The sequence below is a fragment of the Myxine glutinosa genome, chromosome 9, assembly GCF_964187855.1.
Source record: "Myxine glutinosa chromosome 9, kmMyxGlut1.1, whole genome shotgun sequence".
Lineage (NCBI taxonomy): Eukaryota > Metazoa > Chordata > Myxini > Myxiniformes > Myxinidae > Myxine > Myxine glutinosa.
Window position 1 is genome coordinate 55676540 of NC_136269.1, and position 16950 is coordinate 55693489.

A 16950-nucleotide genomic window follows, 5' to 3' on the forward strand; every position below is an offset into this window, starting at 1 on the left:
AAACGTATTTTTGACTCTAATGTCTCAAGAAACTCATTTTGCAATAAATGTTCGTTTCCCATTAATCGTACACTTTTCAAAATCCCATCACCCCAAAATCCCATCACCCCAAAATCAAATTTCCCATCACCCCTCCCCTCTAAATCTACCCCCTTGCCCCTCCCCTCCAAATCATCCCCATCACCCATCTCTTTCAAATCTTCCCCCTTGCCCCTCCCCTCCAAATCTTCCCAATCACCCATTCCTTTCAAATCTCCCCCCACACCCCTCCCCTCCGAGACTCTCCCTCGCTCCTCCCCTCCTAGACTCCCCTCTCACCCCTCCTCCTCAAAGCGTCCTCCCCGCTTCTTCCCCCTTCCAACTTTCACCTTCATCTCCCTCAACCTTCTGCCTCGCTCTTCCCCCTCGTCAAATAACACCTCACTGCGCCTCTCCCAATCACCATCAAACCTTTTGTCCGCCCCATTCTTCCCTTTCTCCAAGCTATTCTGTAATCTCCGACACACCTTCAACAGCTCTCCCTACCTCTTCCAACTCTTCCACATCTTACCCTACCGCTCCCCCCCCCCCCCCGTTCTGTATCCGATGCTCCCCCTTCCTCTTCCTTAACAGTATGAACCTCAAACATCCGGGGCCTTCGCTCAAACTTGTCTGATCTCTCCATACAGGTTGCTTCTGACAAACCAGACGTGATCTGCTTAACAGAAACTTTCCTCCTTCATGATGTCTCTGATTCCTTGGTATCTCTCCCAGGTTACTCCCTCCTCCGGTATGATAGACCTGAGCCTCGTCCTGGAGGTGGGGTTGCTATCTTTATAAAAAAAACTCTCTTCCTCACTCGCCCTGCACTGCCCTCTCTCCACCTCACCCCCAGGAATACCTTTGGCTACGGCTTCCCCTTCGCTCCCACCTTTTGTTCATATGTGTGTTCTACCGTCCACCAAACAGTGATGACTCCATCTACATCTCGCTGTCTGAGAATATGGACCAACTTCTATCTACCCATCCCAACTCTCTCTTCCTCATATGTGGTGATTTCAACTGTCACCATGCCAGTTGGCTGGGTGTGGGTACCTCTCTCACCAGCCATGGCTCTTCAGCAAAGGACTTCTGTGACTCACTGGGACCGACACAAAAAAAAACCCCCAAAAAAAAAAACACCTTTAGAGGCCATTTTTTCCCCGCAAGCGGGGGTTGGCCTTTTTCGGGGACCGTGGTTGTTGTTGTTTTTCGGTCCCCTTTTTCAAGCAATGTTTTACGGCCAGATGCCCTTCCTGCCGCCAACCCTTTTTGTCGCCTTTTACGACAAGCAGGGAATTACCAGTGAACTGGTACTCAATTAGCCGACCTCGGAAGGATGACAGGCTGAGTCAACCCACCTGGCGTTAATTCAGCGATCGACTGGGATTCGAACCCAGGATCCTACGATCCTAAGCTGGCACCCTAGCCGATAGCCCAACACTCGCCAATTGACACAATCTGTCAATTTCCCAACCCGGATTTCAGTCAACGGAGCATCTTCTCTTCTGGACTTGGTTATGACTAACTTCCCTGAAAATGTCTGCTGCTCTTCTTCTGCTCCAATCGGCTCTTCTGATCATGTGCTTGTTAAAGTGGACATCTCTCTGACCATTCTCAGAGAGCCTCCTCAGCATCGACGAGTCTGGCATTTCACTCAGGCCAACTGGCATGGTCTTCAAGCAGCCATCAATCATCTGGACTGGTCTCCCATCTCTACTGCCTCTGACATAAATTCTTCCTGGGAATTCTTCCAAAGCAAACTGCTCTCTCTCATGCACAGATTTATCCCATCTCGTCTTCTGTTGTCATACCCTTCCTCCCCTCCATGGTACACGGAATATTGTGGTGAGGCTATTGCCCAGAAACAACTTGCTTTCGTCTCCTGGTAAGCAAATCCAACGGAAGGAAATCTCATTTCCTTTCACAAAGCCCGAAACAAGTGTGTGTCCACCCTCAGGAGAGCCAGGAAACAATATCTCTCCGTTCTCAGGACCGAACTCTCTTATCTGTCTCCCTCTTCCAAATCCTGGTGGCATCTGGTCAAATCTGTTTCTGGTGTTTGTTCCCCCTCCATCCCCTCACTCACCTCAAATGCCCACACGGCTGACTCCGCACGTGAAAAAGCTGAATGCCTCAACTCTGTGTTTGCCTCTAAATCTTGTGTCCCAAACCCATCCCTATCTGTACCCACCATACCCAGTCGTACCCAGCTGCTCCTGGACTCTGTGTCCTTTCCTCCTGACAAGGTGGAAAAGTTTCTGTCAACCCTCGACTCGGATTCTGCAACTGTACCTGACGGCATCAGCCCACGGGTCCTAAAATCCTGTTCTTCCGCTCTTTCACTCCCTCTCTCTGTTCTCTTCACCCTCTCTTTTGCTTAAGGTCATCGTCCATCTGCTTGGAAATCTGCCAACATCACCGCTTTGCATAAAAAAGGTGCAAAAACAGATCCCAGCAACTACAGACCAATCAGCCTTCTCCCAATTATCAGCAAAGTCATGGAATCCATCATTGCTTCAGATATGAAATCTTTCCTCTTTTCCAATGGCTTGATCTCTGATCATCAATTTGGTTTCAGACCTGGACACTCTACTCTGGACATGCTGCTTCTGCTTTCTCAACAATGGATGGAGGTCCTCAATGCCAAACAGGAAATTAGAGCAGTCTCCCTTGACATATCACGTGCCTTCGATACGGTCTGGCACCCCGCTCTGCTCACCAAACTCTCCTCTTTTGGTATCCATGGAAATCTCCACGCATGGCTGGCGGACTTCCTCTCTAGTCGTAGTCAACGTGTGGCCCTGAATGGGTTTCTCTCATCTCCTCTTCCTGTTCAGGCTGGAGTTCCACAAGGCAGTGTTCTGGGCCCTGTGCTTTTTCTGGTCTTCTTCAATGATCTCTCTGACTCTCTTAAAAATCCTCTGTATCTCTTTGCTGATGACTCTACTCTCTGTCGCTCCATTCTTCATCCCTCAGATCGGCAGTCTGCAGCCTCCTCACTCTCTGCAGACCTGGACAAAATCACAGACTGGGCAAACAAGTGGAACATGTCTTTCAATCCTGACAAATCTCACACTCTTACGATGTCTCTCCGAAAAGACCGACTGGACAACCCTCCCATCCACTTTCTGAATAATCCTCTCCAAGAAGTTCTGTCACTCAAGCTTTTGGGTCTCACTATCTGCCATGATCTTTCCTGGGGAAACCACATTTCAAATCTGGCCTCCAAAGCCAGTCGCCGACTGGGCATCCTCCGTCGTGCGAAGTCCTTCCTTGGAACACCTGATCTCCTCACCACATACAAGGCTTTCATCCGCAGCTCAATGGAATACTGCTCTCCCCTCTGGGCTGGTGCTCCTGCCTCACACCTAGCTCGTCTTCACGCTGTTGAAACCAAAGCATTCAGAATCATTGGAATCTCCCGCGATGAAGCTAACTCCCAGGGCCTCTCACTCACTCACCGCAGGCAGGTTGGTGGTCTTTCCGTCTTCTACCGACTCCTCTCTGGCCTTGCCCCCCCCCCAGCTCTCTCTGGGCTCTGTCCCGCAAATATTCCTACAGGTCACACAAGATCTGCCTGCAACCCTCTTATGGTCAAACTGCCAAAATCAAGACTCTCTGCTCACCTTCACTCCTTCATTCCTCTTTTCTCCCGCCTCTGGAACAAACTCCCTCACTCTCTTCAATCCCACTCCACCCTCCAGGTCTTTAAAACAGGTGTTCACCACCATCTCTTATCTTCCCCCATCCAAAACCTTGATCTTTTCTACCCCCGCTAATTTCACCCCAATTCCACTTTTTTGAAATACCAACTTCTGTCCTGGAAGTCCTTGGTGTCCTTGTGTTTTATACTTCTCCCTCCCCCCCCCCCCTACCCACGCCTCCTCCCCCCAAGCCCTCTCCCTTCCACACATCTCCCTGCTCTCAAATGTTGTTTGTGTGCTTCCCCTTCTCTCCCCATCTTGTTTTCCGCTCCCTCATTTGATATATTTTGTTTGTCTGGTTGATTTGTTTGTGAAGTAAATGTTAGCTCTTTCACGAGCCTCGATTCAGTATACAAAAAAAAAAAAAAAAAAAGCCTGAGAACCGTGCCGCAAAGACACCCATCAATATCTTCCTATCTACATCAAGCAATGATATTGGTCTGAACTGCTCAAGTGTCACAGCCTCCGCCTGCTTTGGAATATAAACTCCTTCCACCCTACTCCACTGACTGGGCAGCACTCCTTGCATCCATACCACCGTCAGAGCCTTCCACAGATACTGCCTGATGCCTTCACAACTCTTAAACAGCTTGTATGGCACTCCACTTAGTCCTGGAGCTGATGCCGCCCGTGCCTTCCTCAAAACTGGCTCAACCTCAAGACATATTTGGCTCTGACAAATCAAATGGAACACCTGGCTCTGTCGGTCTCACCAAGCCTTCGATGTCCTCCACCACTTCGTTCCTCCTTGTGTCTGCATACAGGACACGCAGCTGACCTTCCAACTCTTCCTTCGGTACCTTCAGTACACCAAATCGAGACTTCACCAACAGATCCTTCATAAACTGAAAAGGATTCTCAAAAACCTCTTTCTCTTCCTCTGCCTCTCCTTTCTTCACCTCTTCATCCTTTCCACTCTCTTCAACTTCAACAACCTCACCCTCACCTGCTTTGTCAACACCTCAAGCCCATTCCTCTCCCCTTCCACTGCCCTCTTCCATCTTCCATTCAAGCTCTTCAACTCCATTCTCAACTCATGGATCTCCCTCTGCCTCCTGCTCAAACGTGCATCCTTCTCACCCCTCTCTACACACTCTTTCACTCCAAACGTGACAAACGCACACTCAAACACAATCTCATTCATCTTTCTCAATCTAACTTCCATTCCACCCTTCCTTTCAAACTCTGAGGAGCCCCACACACCACTCCATCCATGCTCTCCCATACTCCCCTTTCTCCCATACCTGGCCATTTCATTCTCCTCCTCACATCCTTTCCCTGCTGAAGTACAACCCCAAGACATACAACACTGTGGCTTGCTACCTGGCTGTTTCTCCCGGTCGTCTTACGTGTCTCCCCTTTTCAAAGGCACTGCGTTGCTGTACCTCCTCCTCACCCACCTTACGCACACAACCCATCCGGCTCTGATGGATAAGCAATCCTCTCACTGACTCAAACTCACGTCCACACCCACACTTCTCTCGAACCTGCCATGCCTCCACATGCACACCATCACACCATCACACCATAGACCAACATCTCCCACACGATCACTCCGACACACTTTCCGGGCCTGATGGATCCTCAACCCTCTGATGGATCCGAACTCACGTCCACACTGCCACCTTACAAAGACTTGCATCCACAATCCGTTCTCGTTTGTCAAAATCAGTATAGGGGTCTTTATCTGCTTTGTCTGTCTATTTAGGCCCATCTTCCGCCCCACCTCTCGGAGAGCCCTTGGGGTGTTCTCTATTTTTTACCAACACTGTAAATTATGGGTGCCACACAATCCAAACCATGCAGCTTGGCAAAATGGCTTACAAGGCAACCTGCCTCCGATGCTGTCTCTCCAGCATCACCAGCCTATTCCTGGTCGCCACCCAGTCTTTCCTGGGAGTCACTGGTAGCACCAGCACGAACATAATTTCAAAACGTACCTGGTCACAAGAGTATATATTTATATGTACAAGTGTATATACCTGGTCACAAACACACCTGTATATATTGATATCTATCTATAATTCCAGTAATCTCTGTGTGTATGTTTGTATGTTTGTATGTATGTATGTATGTATGTTTGTCTGTGACCGCTGTTTCTCGACAACTACCGGTCCGATATACTTGAAACTTGCCAGGTATATTGCTGGGGACCCGAGGATGTGCCTTTTCAAGGTTTGAAATTAATCGGACAAGTAGTTACCGAGCTATGGCGATTTCTTTACCAAACACCGCAAGCCGTTCGCTTTGGACCAAACCATTTCATGTAAATAGAGGGGGGGGTTCTGTGGTCGTTGCGAATGGACCAAACCATTCATGTAAATAGAGGGGGGGGGTTCTGTGGTCGTTACTGCCACGTGGTTTCAAAGTTTTTTTTTGTTGTTGTTGTTTGCACGCATGTTTTTTTGCACCCACGTACGGGCACGCCCTAGGATGTTTACACACACACACCCCTACACAAATTTTTTTTTTTTTTTTTTTTGGCAAGGAACGGGCACCCACGTACGGGCACGTCCTAGCTTATATATAGTACGGGCATGCCCTAGTATATATAATTACAGTATATATATATATATATATCTATCTATAATTCCAGCAATCTCTGTGTGTATGTTTGTATGTTTGTATGTTTGTATGTTTGTATGTTTGTATGTATGTTTGTCTGTGACCGCTGTTTCTCGACAACTACCGGTCCGATATACTTGAAACTTGCCAGGTATATTGCTGGGGACCCGAGGATGTGCCTTTTCAAGGTTTGAAATTAATCGGACAAGCAGTTACCGAGCTATGTCCAAAAAACGATTCAACCAATCAGAGAGCAGCGAGCTATCACGTGTGCCGAACGTGGCGAACAGACTCTGCCTCGGACGGCACATTTGAGAGCGTATTCATTTATTTCACGTTTGCAAACTATGTTGGCGCTATGTTGGCGTTAAACTATGTTTTAAAACTAATAAAAACTAATTTGCGATTCATCGTAACTGCGATATACGACCTTCCGGAGCTCCCGTGAGAGCGTGCGCCATTACGGATAGTAATTCAATTAAAAACATAAAAACATTGTCCCAATTCAGTCAGAGCGAAGGGCGTTGTTTTAAGCGAAGAGCGTTTTATTTTTCCCCTTAAATTCAGTCGCCGGACGGTGAAAGCTTTTTTTGGGGGGCAGCTACTGGCAGCGACGTACGGCCAATCACAGGACACGTTGTTGTGTCGACGTGCCGTGTTGTTTTCCCTCGCGGTTTGGAATGTTTTTCCTTTTCATTTCTTTTCTCTTCCTTACGGAAGTACGGGCATTTCCTTAAATTTGCGATTCTTTCGCTTTCCTGCGCGTTTGGGCACGCTATGGCGATTTCTTTACCAAACTCCGAAGCCGTTCGCTTTGGACCAAACCATTTCATGTAAATAGAGGGGGGGGATTGTCACCGTACTCGCAAGCCGTTCGCTTTGGACCAAACCATTTCATGTAAATAGAGGGGGGGGATATAATTTTAGATATAGATATAGTACGGGCATGCCCTAGTATATATAATTACAGTATATATATATATATATATATATATATATATATATATATATATATGCCAGTTCCTTGAGTAAATTTACGCATGATTGTGGTTCACTGTACAATTATCTTTTCCTATAGTTAGCGAGAATGGTTTAAGTGGGGATATAGCACAGGCATTATGGGCCAAATGGTCAGTACATGTTCCTTAATTACCTTGTGGTTCCTCGTAACTACTCTTCCCTTGAATTTACAAGACCTGAACAGTTCTGCTGCTCTATTAACTTCACTGTCAATAAATCAATTTGAGAATGAATGAATGAATGAATGAATGAATGAATGAATGATCATTTTGAGGCCATTTTCCCCGCTAGAGCGGGGGTTGGCCTTGCGGACCCCATGACAATCATGGTTCCCTGTTTGAGGCAATGTTTTTATGGCCGGATGCCCTTCCTGACGCCAACCCTTGGTCACGCTCTTACAATGCGCAGGGATACCATGTACCTATTCTAAACCGGGGTACACACCAGGATCATTCATCCCAGAAAGCTGGTACTCAATTTGCCGACCTCGGAAGGATGACAGGCTGAGTCAACCCCCCTGGCGTTAATTCAGCGATCGACCAGGATTCAAACCCAGGATCCTAGGATCCCAAGCCGGCACCCTAACCACTAAGCCAACACCAGGCTCTATTTCAATTTCAATAAATATCAATTTCAAAAACAATAAATCAATTTGAGATTAGAACTATATCAGTTTTGTAACTTTACCTGTGACAAGTAAGGGATCCTTCATTCAGTTCGTTGAAGGCCTGGCGGAGTGACTGAAGCTGAGTTTTTATGACCTCCTGCCCTGCCTCACTGCTACTCGTCATCACCCTCTCTCCTTTCCCAATGGTCATATTCAGTTTCATTTCTTCTTCTCCCTTTGCAAACAAAATTTCCTGAAAAGAAGATCCAAAAAATAAAAAGACATCAAGAAGCTCACAGACAGGTATATATAATGCGGCCCATCATGCCTGTGTTGTATATTTAACCCATTAATTACCTATTTTACTCAACCAGACACATCACTTTATTCATATTTTAATAATGTAATACGTACTGTATGCATCTCATTTATTTAACTTATCCACATCCAGGGAAGGTAATTCTAGTAAAGACATTTTTGTCCATTGCCAAGTAGAAGTTGGATAAATTATGTTTTCAGTGAAGTGCCTCACTTGGATTTGACTCAACCTCTTCTCGAGGGTTTCCTGGTTGCCAATGGTGCTGTCCATAGAAGGTAGGCGGTCTTTCGTTCCTCTGACGCATGACCAAGTTCCTTTCAGTGCTTCTTCAAAGGCTTGGTGTTCATGCAGGGTTCGCTGGCTGTCTTGTAGTTTGCTCTGGGTGACCCTTATTAGCCCTTGGAAATGCTCAAACAACTTATTTGCCTGCCATTTGCTTCCATCTCCAGCACCAGCCTGGTCTACAGCTTGCACAGCATCAGCCAGTTTCTCAAATTCTTCCCTGGGCAGGAAATTACAAAGGTAAACACATGAATAGGTCATCTGTAACTGCAGTTTCCTATCTTTTTGAAGGAGAGAGAGAGAAAGAGAGTGTGTTCGTTGGCTGTTATCTCCATATACGGGTTTCAGAAGATGGAATGGAGCCCTCCCACATCTCAAAGTATTTACCGCCGTGTGTGTGTGTGTGTGTGTGTGTGTGTGTGTGTGTGTGTGTGTGTGTGTGTGTGTGTGTGTGTGTGTGTGTGTGTGTATGCAGATTGCAGGAGGTGGAACGGAGACCTACCAGATCCTAAAGTATCCACATGTGTGTGCAAGAACATCAAGGAAGAATGGTGCCCAGCTGATGATCCGTGTGGTCGGGAAACCAGTCAATTGCTTACTTTAGGTAAGGGAACTATGTTTTGAGGTTTACAATTTAAATAAGGTTGAATATACGATGTTGTGAAATTAACATTATTTACAGCAATCCTTTGAATTATATCATATTTTAGGGAAAGCCGATACTGTATGATTAATAAAAAGTGTTAGGGGTGTGTGTGTGCACACATGTGGGTGTGTGTTGTTTGTTATCTCCATATGCAGGTTTGAGAAAGTGCAATGGAGGCGTCTCAGGTCTCAAAGTATACACTTTCGTGTATGTATGTGTATGTATGTATGTATATATATATATATATATATATATATATATATATATATATATATATATATATATATATATATATATATATATACATACATTATACAGTGCATTCAGAAAGTATTCAGACCCCTTCACTTTTTTCACATTTTGTTATGTTGCAGCCTTGTGCTGAAATGGTTTAAATTAATTTTTTCCCTCATCAATCTACACTCAATACCCCATAATGACAAAGAGAAAACAGGATTTTAGAAAGTTTTGCAAATTTATTAAAAAGAAAAAACTGAAATATCACATTGACATAAGTATTCATACCCTTTGCTATGACACTTGAAATTTAGCTCAGGTGCCTCCCATTTCTCTTGATCATCTTTGAAATGTTTCTGCACCTTGATTGGAGTCCACCTGTGGTAAATTCAATTGATTTGACATGATTTGGAATGGCACACACCTGTCTATATAAGGTCTCACAGCTGACAATGCATATCAGAGCAAAAACCAAGCCATGAGGTCGAAGGAACTGCCTGCAGAGCTCAGAGACAGGATTGTGTCGAGGCACAGATCTGGGGAAGCCTACAAAAAAATTTCTGCTGCATTGAAGGTTCCCAAGAGCACAGTGGCCTCCATAATTCTTAAATGGAAGAAGTTTGGAACAACCAGGACTCTTCCTAGAGCTGGCCACCCGGCCAAACTGAGCAATCGGGGGAGAAGGGCCTTGGTAAGAGAGGTGACCAAGAACCCGATGGTCACTCTGGGTGAGCTCTAGAGATCTGTGTGGAGATGGGAGAAACTTCCAGAAGGACAACCATCACGCAAACCCCCACCGATCTGGGATTTATGGCAGAGTGGCCAGACGGAAGCCAAGCAGTTCAATCTTGGTTTCATCAGACCACAGAATCTTGTTTCTCACAGTCTGAGAGTCCTTTCGGTACTTTTTTGCAAACTCATATGCGGACTTTCATGTGTGTGTTTTTTTTTTGTTTTTTTTGTATACAAGATCGAGGCTCGTGAAAGAGCGAACATTAATCACACAAAAAGTCAAACCGACACGTAAAACACAAAATAAGGGGAGCGGTAGACAAGATGGGGAGAGAGGGGGAAGGACACAAACACAACATTTGAGAGCAGGGAAATCGAGAGAACTGTGGGAGGCAGAGGGCTTGGGGGAGGTGGGAGAGGTATAAAACATATCGACACTGCAAGGACTTCCAGGAAAGAAGTTGGAATTTCAAAAAAGGGGATCTGGGGTGAATTAGCGGGGGTAGAAAAGATCAAGGTTTTGGATGGGGGAAGATAAGAGATGGTGGTGAACAAGACTGAGGTGAACAAGACTTTCACTGAGGAGAGGCTTCCATCTGGCCACTCTGCCATAATATCCAGGATTGGTGGAGTGTTGCAGTGATGGTTGTCCTTCTGGAAGTTTCTCCCATCTCCACACAGGATCTCTGGAGCTCAGCCAGAGTGACCATCGGGTTCTTGGTCACCTCTTGGTCTTGGTCACCAAGGCCCTTCTCCCCCGATTGCTCAGTTTGGCCGGGCGGCCAGCTCTAGAAAGAGTCCTGGTTGTTCCAAACTTCTTCCATTTAAGAATTATGGAGGCCACTGTGCTCTTGGGAACCTTCAATGCAGCAGAATTTTTTTGTAAGCTTCCCCAGATCTGTGCCTCGACACAATCCTGTCTCTGAGCTCTGCAGGCAGTTCCTTCGACTTCATGGCTTGGTTTTTGCTCTGATATGCATTGTCAGCTGTGAGACCTTATATAGACAGGTGTGTGCCTTTCCAAATCATGTCCAATCAATTGAATTTACCACAGGTGGACTCCAATCAAGGTGTAGAAACATCTCAAAGATGATCCAGAGAAATGGGAGGCACCTGAGCTAAATTTCAAGTGTCATAGCAAAGGGTCTGAATACTTATGTCAATGTGATATTTCAGTTTTTTATTTTTAATTAATTTGCAAAACTTTCTAAAATCCTGTTTTCTCTTGGTCATTATGGGGTATTGAGTGCAGATTGATGAGGGGAAAAATGATTTTAAACGATTTCGGCATAAGGCTGCAACATAAGAAAATGTGAAAAAAGTGAAGGGGTCTGAATACTTTCTGAATGGTGTGTGTGTGTGTGTGTTTGTCTGTGTGTCTGTGTGTGTCTGTGTGTGTGTGTGTGTGTGTGTGTGTGTGTGTGTACTAGGTAATGGAGGTTGGCTGGAAATATAGATAAGTAATGTTAAAAAAAAAAATTTTTTAATCCATCTCAGAATAACTGAAAGTGGGTTACCTCAGAAGTAATGTCCTTTTTCTAATAAATGTTGTGTTGCACAACGTCAAAGGCCTACCCTATGAAAATATTTAAATATTCAACCACTTTCCTATTGTTGACAGCAAAGCAGTGGTTGGTTATGCAGACGAGCACTGCAGCACTTTTGAAACAAAGTGGACAGTGATCAAAATGCTTATGATGAAGGTATATTGACAATTATCACATGATTGTTGTTTGACTTTAATCACAAATGCCGACAAGAAGAGATCTATTTGTAAGTCAGTGAGCAAGTCTTTCTTCTTCATGAAGACAGGCAGACATATAATGTCATAAATGATCATGAAATGTGAATGAATGTGAATGATCGTTTTAAGGCCATTTTCCCCGCGAGAGCGGGGGTTAGCCTTGCGGGCCCCATGACAATCATGGTTCCCATTTTGAGGCAATGTTTTTTTTATGGCCGGATGCCCTTCCTGACGCCAACCCTTAGTCGCCTCTTACGATGCGCAGGGATACTGTGTACCTATTCTAAATCTGGGTACACACCGGGATCATTCATCCCAGCAAGCTGGTCCTCAATGTTCTAACATGATGATGTTCTAAAAATATAGGTCAAAGGTAACATCTGTGCCCTCAAGTTATCTAGTCGTGAATTTGATTATCAGTGAAGAAGAATCAAATTACAAACTTTGTTCTTGGGTTTCAAAAACAAGATTTTGTATCACAGTCCTTTCAAAGAGGGTGGTAAGCCAGGTATCCCACCTGCTCACATTTACTTTTCGACATTATAGATCCCACTGCACCGTTTGAAAAATTAGGCCTTTGCATGCTGGCACTCTGGCCATTTTTTTTCCTTAGCTACATCTGGAGATGAAATGGGAAACAATGGGTGTGAAGCCCATTATAATGCCACGACAGCTATTGTATCCATTCATGAAATTCCAGTGAGGATGATCAAGTGCCAGACAGACCAGGGAGCCAAACACATATACTTACATCATGCTGTTTGCATGCCTCCAAAAATAATGATGACAATGTCGAAAAAAATTATATGATTAACTACGTGCTCCAAACTACATGCGTGTTTGCATAAAAATTGTTTATCGTAAAAAATACTCAACTCGACAAACTGGAGAATACTTTTGAGGTTATCTTCGCAGAACTAGAATACAGATGTTCATGTAAAAATTACAAGTTGTTCTCAGGATTCCAGAAAGAAAGAAAAAAAGACAACCTTTTTTTGAGGATTTCTTGCTGGAAGTCTTTCAGCTTCTCCGCTTCGGACCTTTTTTCAGAAACACTCTGGCAAGGTTCACCTTGGCCTTCCGCAGACAACTGTTTCTCCATGTGGTTCAGCCAAAGGCTCAGCTCCTTTACCTGGCATTCAAAACTTGGTGGCACAAAAAAAAATCATTATGATCTATGAAGTAATACATGTTTCATATAAATAAGAAAGTGCTTTGTTTCATCACAAAAATGCTTTGCCTGTCGAAGATTAACACAAACTGCAAACTATACCCATTCTGAGCATCATGAACTTGTGAAGGTCATACAAATCAAAGTTTTATCAAGGAGATGGTGCTATTGAAATAAAATTATTTAATTATTGATGAATCAGACTTTTCCTTTCCCAATCAACATGTTACTACATCATATGACAAATCATAGAAATTGAATCCACATAACACATCCGTGCACAAAATACTCCAGCAGCTGAATGTGGATATACGTACGTGCTCAAGGTGGAAAGGACCGTGTTAAAACTGTCCTCGTGCTTCCTGCACCACTGTGAAAAGTTATCCCAAACTTTGCGAGCCCCTTGAGCTTGTTGTCGAGCTTGTTCCCCATCATGTTTGGGTTGGGTCCGTGCCAACTGCTCAGCAGCTTCAAACACCGTTCCCAATAGTTTTTCAACTTCAGGCTCAAGTTTTTCAATGTCCTGCGTGCAACGATTCACAAAATGACATTAATAACACATGTCCTTATAATGTACATCTCCACTTGGCAAACAATATATTCAATTCATTTTACCTTTAACTTCTGTAATTTCGTTTCCACAGCAACAGTATCTCCAGATGGGCTGTCGCAGTCCTTCACGCTCGTCTTCACCTCTGCAAGGAAGTTGCTGAAGTGCTGCAATGCATCTGCAGACCAATCCAGCATTATACTTTGTGGGAATCTGCATTAACTGTAAGAGCATTAACTATAGCAATCTGCATTAACTATAATACACATAATTTATAATGAAATGTAATTTCAGTAAATTTGAGTGAAAAAATGAATTGGCCAGAAGTGATGTGTGAATGTATTTTATCAGAAATTTCTGACAAGTGCATTGTGGTTGTTTTTGCTTAAGTAAAGTTACATTTCTTCATACACTCGGGAAACAAAAAGTAATTTATAATTTTTGAAAACTACATCAGTCCAAGAAGTTGGTGCAACGTTGCTTTAAAGTTTAAATGATGCCAAAACGAAACACTGAAGAAAGACAATATTGGAAAACATAGAGACTTTCTTATCTCAATAAAACTAATTATATTATCAAACAGCACAAATGAGTATAAATATCAATTTAACTTCTCAATTCATCAAAATAACTAATGGGATTGTAAAATGTCTTACATTATGTGATAAACACCTGCCATATTATTGATGGATAACCTGAATGCAAAAATACTTTGTATAACCGAGAAAAGCAATATGTGTGCAACACATGTCCACTTCCCTTCCTCGCTTTTCTCAACTTTGCTCAAACTTCCTTTTTCAATTAAATTTCAAACAATTCTCCCACATTGCCAACTGACCAAGGTACCTCATAACCCCTCCTATTAGAAGCAACCTCTCCTGCACACGACTTACCATCGAGCTCTCTTTCAGCTCGGCACTGCAGCTTGGTCTGCACATCAGCACATAGTTTTTTGACAGCATCATATGAACGGACCACATCTGCGACCTGGTGGCCCACACCTTCCAGTTCCTCTGTTTCATACTCACGACACAAACTGTTCAAGTTCTCCCTCACAGTATCAATGTCACCCTGCTGTGCCATGAGCTCCTTTTGGATTTGCTACAATAAGTGAAGATGTTGGTGGAAGGTGACAATTATTAACATGTTATGTTGGATTTCGTAGGCACTAACATGTAAGAGCAATTAAATGTACCTTAAAATATTTATACCATAAAGTTATATAAATATACATTACATATATATATATATATATATATATATATATATATATATATATATATATATATATATATATATTACTACCGGTCAAAAGTTTTAGAACACCTCAATTTTTCCAGTTTTTATTGAAATTTATGCAGTTTAATGTCTCAATGTACTCTGAAATTAGGCATAGAACAAATAAACAATTGGAGATATTGGTTAGTGGTTGGTTATGCTACAATAAGTGAAGATGTTGGTGGAAGGTGACAATTATTAACATGTTATGTTGGATTTCGTAGGCACTAACATGTAAGAGCAATTAAATGTACCTTAAAATATTTATACCATAAAGTTATATAAATATACATTACATATATATATATAATCAAAAGAAAGAAATCAAAAGAAAAAAAGAAAGAAACAAAAAGAAATCATAGAATCATTTTATTTAACAAAATTTAATTTAAATTTTTGACTCGGCAAAGTAGCCACCTTTTGCAGATATAACCGCCGAACACACTCGTGGCATTCTTTCTACAATGGAAATCAAATATTGTTCGGGAAGTTCTTCCCAACACTGTTGCAGAAGTTCCCACAAATGTGTTGCACTTGTAGGTTGCTTTGCTTTCACCCTTCTGTCCAGTTCATCCCAAACCAGCTCAATGAGGTTTAAGTCTGGAGACTGTGCTGGCCATTCCATGATTTGAAGCCTACCGTCTTGTTCTTTTCCTCGAAGGTAGTTTTGACATCGCCTGGAGGTGTGTTTAGGGTCATTATCTTGCTGTAGGATGAACCCCTGACCAACTAGGCGTATACCAGAGGGTATTGCATGGTGCTGCAAAATGCTGTGGTAGCCCTTTTGGTTCAGAGTGCCAGTCACTCTGTGCAAGTTGCCGACTCTGGATCCAGCAAAAGAGCCCCAGACCATCATGCTTCCTCCTCAATGTTTGACAGTTGGTGTCACACAATGAGGAACCAGGCTTTCACCTACTCGACGGCATACAAAAACCCTGCGTGATGAACCAAAGATTTCAAATTTTGATTCATCGGTCCATAAGACCTTCTTCCAGTCTTCAGTAGTCCACTGGCGGTGCTTCATGGCCCAGGCAAGCCTCTTTTTCTTATTTTGCCACCTTAGCAATGGCTTTCTTACTGCCACTCGACCTGTCAAACCTGCAGCTCGAAGTCTTCTCTTCACAGTTGAAACTAATACTTGCTTACTTCGACCAGTATTAAGCTGTGCTTGAAGCTGTTGTCCTGTGAGCCGCCTGTCACGCAAGCTGTTGCCTCTCAGAAATTTGTCTTCTGATTCGGTTGTGGCTTTGGGTCTGCCAGACCTCTTCCTGTCAGAGTTTCCTCCAGTTTCCAATATACTAATATTGGAATATTGTCCAGTGTCAACTGGAATGTCAACTAATATTGGCAGTGAAATATTGTCCAAATAATGCTTCAGAGGGTGTAATAACAGTCTGTTCCAATACTGCTTTGATACACACAGGGGTTTTGTAATAAAGTAATCAGCAGAGGTTGGGACACCTGTAGGAATTGTTAGCATCAACTTTCAAGGCTTAATTTACTTACATTGCTGCAGAACAGCAGTAAGTTGTTAATGCATTACTTGTTCCCTGAACAAGGCCTTTTTTTACAATATAACTGTGCAATTTACATTATTTTTCCGTTTTTGCTCACCTAAACTTTTTTTTTGAACATCAAGCAGTTCACTGCTTACCTTTGTACCATTTCACGTTATTCACTGGACATTAAACTGCATAAATTTCAATAAAAACTGGAAAATTTGGGGTGTTCTAAAACTTTTGACCGGTAGTGTGTACATATATATATATATATATATATATATATATATATATATATATATATATATATATATATATATATATATATATATATATATATATATATATATATATACATACATACAGGCAGACCCCAGGTTACGAACGAGTTCCGTTTTTAAGTCTGTCTGTAAGTCGAATTTGTATGCAAGTCGGAACAGTTGCGTACGGTTCACATCTAGCGTCAATTAGTCAAATGTTTGTCTTAGTATGAAAAATGAATGAATGAATGATCGTTTTAAGGCCATTTTTCCCCGCTAGAGCGGGGGTTAGCCTTGCGGGCCCCATGACAATCA

The 16950-nt window shown here is 43.2% G+C and overlaps 1 protein-coding gene across 1 annotated transcript in view; it reads right to left on the reverse strand.

Moving 5' to 3' along the window:
* Positions 1-16950, reverse strand: part of LOC137435376 (nesprin-1) — a 375431-nt gene that overhangs the window by 322064 nt on the left and 36417 nt on the right. The window contains exons 18-23 of the mRNA XM_078784359.1: positions 14492-14699; positions 13664-13776; positions 13366-13571; positions 12867-13022; positions 8450-8738; positions 7998-8170 (exon numbers count right to left, since the gene is read on the reverse strand). Of these exons, the coding sequence (XP_078640485.1) occupies positions 7998-8170; positions 8450-8738; positions 12867-13022; positions 13366-13571; positions 13664-13776; positions 14492-14699 (1145 nt within the window). The remainder of the gene's footprint in view (positions 1-7997; positions 8171-8449; positions 8739-12866; positions 13023-13365; positions 13572-13663; positions 13777-14491; positions 14700-16950) is intronic.